General features: G+C 51.3%; 1 protein-coding gene across 1 annotated transcript; it reads left to right on the top strand.

Annotated features, from left to right (window-relative positions):
- Positions 1 to 3,721: 3,721 nt before the first annotated feature.
- LOC124686107 lies at positions 3,722 to 4,869 on the top strand. The gene is made up of 3 exons (XM_047220109.1): positions 3,722 to 3,844; positions 4,213 to 4,334; positions 4,426 to 4,869. Exons 1-3 carry the CDS (start codon positions 3,782 to 3,784, stop codon positions 4,547 to 4,549), a joined length of 309 nt encoding a protein of 102 aa, XP_047076065.1. The 5' UTR covers positions 3,722 to 3,781; the 3' UTR covers positions 4,550 to 4,869.

Genomic DNA, 4,869 nt, shown 5'->3' with positions numbered 1-4,869 from the left:
AAGAATATTTCCTTACTAGGATTTCTGAAACCAAAAACAGCAGAAAACAGCAACTGGCCCTTCGGCATCTCGTCAATAGGTTAGTTCCGGAAAACGCATAATAATGACATAAAGTATGCATAAAACATGTAGATATCATCAATAATGTGGCATGGAACATAAGAAATTATCGATACGTCGGAGACGTATCAGCTACCGCCCGCGGATCTACGACGTCGACCCACCTTGCTGGCCCGTCTACTTACCGCAGGCGCACAACATGGCGCCGCCGCCTTGCGCGCACCGAGACGTGCGGCGTCGGGAAGCTTGCGCTCCGATTCGTCGGGATCCGGTGGCTGGTAGGGCTCCACGCCGTACGCGAGGCCATCCGGCGGCGTCTTCATCCGCGGTGGACCGCGAGGCAGCTCCTCCGCACCAGCCCTGAAGGATGGTGCCGGTGAAGAAGGAGGTGAAGAAGGAAGCGTCGGGCTCGCTTCCACGCGGGCGCCTCTACCTTCGCCGCCCCAAGGTGGAAGCACGAGGGAGGTGGAGTTTTGGCCCACCAAGGACTACGACAATTTCGTTGACCTCGTCGCTCCTTCTTCACCATCGGCGCCAAAAGAGGAGGAGGAGGAGGACTGGGAGTTCTCGGAGGATGACGACGGCGCAGACAACCTTCCCCAAATAGAGGAAGGCGTGCCGGCAGCCCCGATAGTGCACTGCCGGGGCAGTACCTACATCTATTTGAGAGGCGCCGATGAAGATGCTCTAACAAATTATATTCCATGAGAAGTCGATAGTTTGTCAATCCATCAGCTTTGTGCAGACCAAAGAACTCAACGGAAATAACGTTGGATCATACTTGTGAGCCTTGATAGATGTAGTGACGCTGATTAGTGATGATTAATTAGTGGTGGTGGATCCAGTGGAAAATTAGCACTCTGAAAAAGCATTGTCGGACAAAGATTCGTATATAGATTGTTGTGTGTGGAGCAATTCCTTTTCTACTTTGCTGCTTATGTGAAGAAGCTATGTCAGCTTGGAATTCTTTCGGGGTAAGATTGCAAAATAATACTCTACGGAGTCAATCCTTTGTCACCAGAACTTTTGTTTATTACTTTTCTTTCTGTAACTTGAAGTAAGAGTATCTCCAGTCGCGTTCCTCAAACCATCCCAAACAGTGTCGATCGAGCGTTTGGGAGACGAGTTTTGTTCGTGTCATGTTTGGGGGACGTCGCTCCCCAGCCGCGTCCCCCAAACATCGTCCCCAATCAGAAATTTAAATAGTTTGCATTTAAAAGAGATCGCCACCGTCGAAGTTCTCGCGATCAGAGTAGCGGCGATCAAAGTACTGGGCGCGCGATCATATTACAGGCCGACGCAAGAATTAGAAGAAGCGGAAGGGGTTGGGCGACCCCGACGCCGACGGTGCATCCTGAGTCGATGTAGGCCCGTCGATCACGATGAACTCGTCGTGATCTGCCCGGTGTTCATGGTCCGTCGCCGACGCCGAGGCAGAGGCCGACGGAGGTGTAGTAGCAGATGTTGTCGCAGACGCGTCTGCCGGCTCTTGCTCCGGGGTTGGGGTTGTTGCCGCTGCCGTTGCTACCGTTGCCGCTGCTTGGGCCGCCGCCTCGGACGCCGCCATTTTGGCTTCGATATCGTCGAGGATCTGGCCTTTGAAGAAATTGTGCTTCTGTCGACGCTCTCAGCAGGGACATGTCGTCCTTGCGTTTCTTGAGCTCCATTTTCTCCTCTTGCCTCTTGAGCAGCGCCGCCCACCTTTCGTTGGCCTTTTTGTGACGGGAGAGCAAGGTCGAGGAGACCTCGACGAGGCATTTCGTGATCAACGCATGCATCTTCTCGGACGACGCAACGTCGGCCAAGGCGGTCTTGGCAGCCTTATTGCCGATAGGGCGCCCTGCCGATGTTGCCAGCGGCGCATTTCAGATCAATGGTGTATTTCCCCTTCGATAACAAAACACGCGTCAACTGCCATTTGGGGTTCTTTTTGGGCTTGCTATAGCAATGCATCAGCGCGAACGACTTATGCCTTTCCGAGTCCTTCTGGTACAAATCCATGGCCTTGTCAAACTAACCAAAAGAAGCGCAATCATTTCATCAAATAAAATAAAGGCACTACAGATTATGTAATAAAGAGTCGAACCATTTGGCTGATGTCGACGCCGCTGTCGCCTCTGGTCTCAATCTCGTGATGGAACCCATGGAACAAGTTCACCGACGCCTGGATGGTGGCCCATCGCGTCGATATTGCCTTTTGGCTCCTCTTCATCGTCACTTTGTTGTAGTCGTTGTTGATCAGCTTGCGCTCATCGAACTCGGCCTTGATCCTCGCCCAATACTTTTCATACTTTTGGTTAGCGCCGATGATGGAGTCATGGCTCACCGTCGACCACGACTCGCATAGACATTGATCCTCTAGAGGCGTCCACTTGGCGCCTCGTGTGCCCGACGCCTTCTTCTTCTTCCTCCTCCTCACGCCGTCCGCGTCAACCTCCACGAGATCATCGGCATCCTCACCGGCACCCTCGTCGTCCTCTTCGTCGCCATCTTCGCCACCCTCTTCGTCCTCCACCCCCTCTCCCTCCTCCCCCTCCTCCTCCTCCTTAGCACCTGCGCCGTCGAATTTGAGCCGGCCCCTCCGGCCAGTGAACGGGGCGCCTTATGGACCGGGTCCTGGCTCGCGCTGGGGCGCTTGCTTGTACGCTGGGGAGTAGAAGACGGAGTTGGGGTTGAAGCCGCCATGCGGCAGCGTATCCTGGTAGTGCGGCGACAAGTTTGGCGTCACGCACCCGGGAGTGGCGGAGGGGCCGTCGTTGTAGAACTCGGATGTCAACGAAGACACCACTCCCGAAATGTACGCCAGCACCGACGTACTCCATGGGCTCGCGTTGGTGGCAGCGATACACCCGACCAGCGCGTGCTGGTGCGCGCGAGCCACCAACGCCTTCTTCTCCAGCTGCGCTGCCCTCCGTCCTTTCCGCTCCGTCGTCGACATCTCCCTACGCATACAGTCTTGATGCCACTGATCATCGGTCCAGCCTTTTGGCTTCTTCTTCGGAGCCGGCGCCTTCCGCGGCTTCGCGAAGGGCATAGAGTATTTGTGTTATCCAGGAACATCTACCTGATTAATTAGTACAATTATCTACCTGCCAACTTAATTGTTCCTAGGTAACCTGATAATTGTACTCCCGTAATTAATCTTGTAGTTGTTCCTAGATAACCTGATAATTGTAAAAAAAAATCAGGTAGATGTTCCTGTATAATTGTACTAATTTCTCAAGCGATGCAAAATGATTGTAACTCTGTGATAAATTAATGAAAATACTTTTCCCCCGCAAAAAAAAAATGGAGCTCCCTTGCTACCAAACCACCGTCGCACGCATAGCTAAATCGTGTGTGCGGCCCCTCCTTTTATAATTTCCCAAGGAAAAAATGCAGCCAAAGAAAACCGGCTGGAGCAGCCCAGCTCGGTACATGCTACATACGTACGTACGAACGAACAAAGCTGTTGGGAAAAAGGAAACGACCAGATAGAAGAAATAAGACACTAACAGGCCCGGCCCATTTACCAAACGTAGGCTTATGAGGCTTCCGCACCGCAACGGGCGGCGTGTAGGAGGAAGCGGAAAGACATATCACTCACGCAGAAAAAAAGGTCGCGGAAGACCCAGCGCAAACCCTAGACTGTGCCGCCGGCCGCTCCAGCATCTTCATGGCGCTGCGCTCTCTGTCGAGAGGATTTCCGGCAAGCCTGCTCCGGCAGGCAGCGGGCCCCCGTATGGGGCCCGTACGCGAGCTATCGCCGGCGGCCGGCGGCCGGCTCATGGGCACCCGGTGTCAGGTTCGTCCCTTCAACGCCCCCTCTTCAGTTCACTGTCCTATCAATTGTTATCATGTCCTGAACGTTTTTCTTTTAGTTTAGCGCCCGATTATACTTTCTACACAATAGATCTGCTGTCGGCGAAACCTCGCCACGCAGGGTGGGCTACAACCTCCTTTTGTTTGGACTGTAGATCTGTTTGGGCACATTGGATTTTTTCTTCTTAAAAAGAGTAATTTTTTTTGGGTGGGGGGCCATATGTGAACTTAGTTTTACGGAATCAATTAGTAAAGAAATCCTAAACGCTACCATCATCTCTTTTACATCAAAAATTGTCACCAGGAAAGGATGCAGTTCATTCGAACTAAATCGACATTTCCTCTTTCTAGGAGAAAGAAGCACAGGAAATGATAGCCACTATGCAGAAGACAATAAAGGAGACGCAAGCTGCAGCCTCGGAAGGCCACCTCTTGTTACGGCAAAAGTTCACTGACTTGCAGAAGAAAACGAGGTACATCCACGAGTCACTCTTTCTTTATTTATTTACAAGTTTCAAGTCGTACAAATCGTGACGATCACTCCCCTGTTTGCTTTGTTGATAGCCGTGATTTGGATAAGTTGACCAAGTATGCCAAAATCTTGAATAAGGTTGCAAACGTAACTGTTGGTGCGGCAATTATTGGTGTTCCATGGTTCCTCATTGCAGGAAGAAAGGATCAAGCCTGAAAACCTCTTCAAATGTGGATTCTGTCGCTCCCGATGATCGGAGGCAAGAGTCTAGCTCAATAATTGTCTGACAGAAAGCTTCCCCTGTTGTGGAACTAGTCCGAGGTTTCTATGTTACCTTGGAACTAGTCCAGGGTTACCTTGGTATGTAAGTCTTATCCGCTGTAATCTGTTGTGGAACTGGTTGGAGTTTTATTACCTTCCGAATGTTAGTCGTCATGTAGCACTTTGTAATTACCTTGTTAAGCCGACTGCTTGTTCTATGAAGAAGCGTCTATATGTAAACCTTTAACTTATTCTGAAGTTCAACCTTTAACTCT

Source organism: Lolium rigidum, chromosome 2 (assembly GCF_022539505.1).
Source record: "Lolium rigidum isolate FL_2022 chromosome 2, APGP_CSIRO_Lrig_0.1, whole genome shotgun sequence".
Lineage (NCBI taxonomy): Eukaryota > Viridiplantae > Streptophyta > Magnoliopsida > Poales > Poaceae > Lolium > Lolium rigidum.
Note: the sequence above shows the minus strand (reverse complement) of the source record. Positions and strands in the feature narration are given on the sequence as shown.

Bases quoted from the DNA above. Each gene is read 5' to 3' on its own strand.
- LOC124686107 (XM_047220109.1), top strand. From the start codon at position 3,782: ATGGGGCCCGTACGCGAGCTATCGCCGGCGGCCGGCGGCCGGCTCATG. The intron at 3,845-4,212 runs GTTCGTCCCTTC...TCCTCTTTCTAG, and splicing joins TCATGGGCACCCGGTGTCAG to GAGAAAGAAGCACAGGAAAT. The intron at 4,335-4,425 runs GTACATCCACGA...CTTTGTTGATAG, and splicing joins GACTTGCAGAAGAAAACGAG to CCGTGATTTGGATAAGTTGA.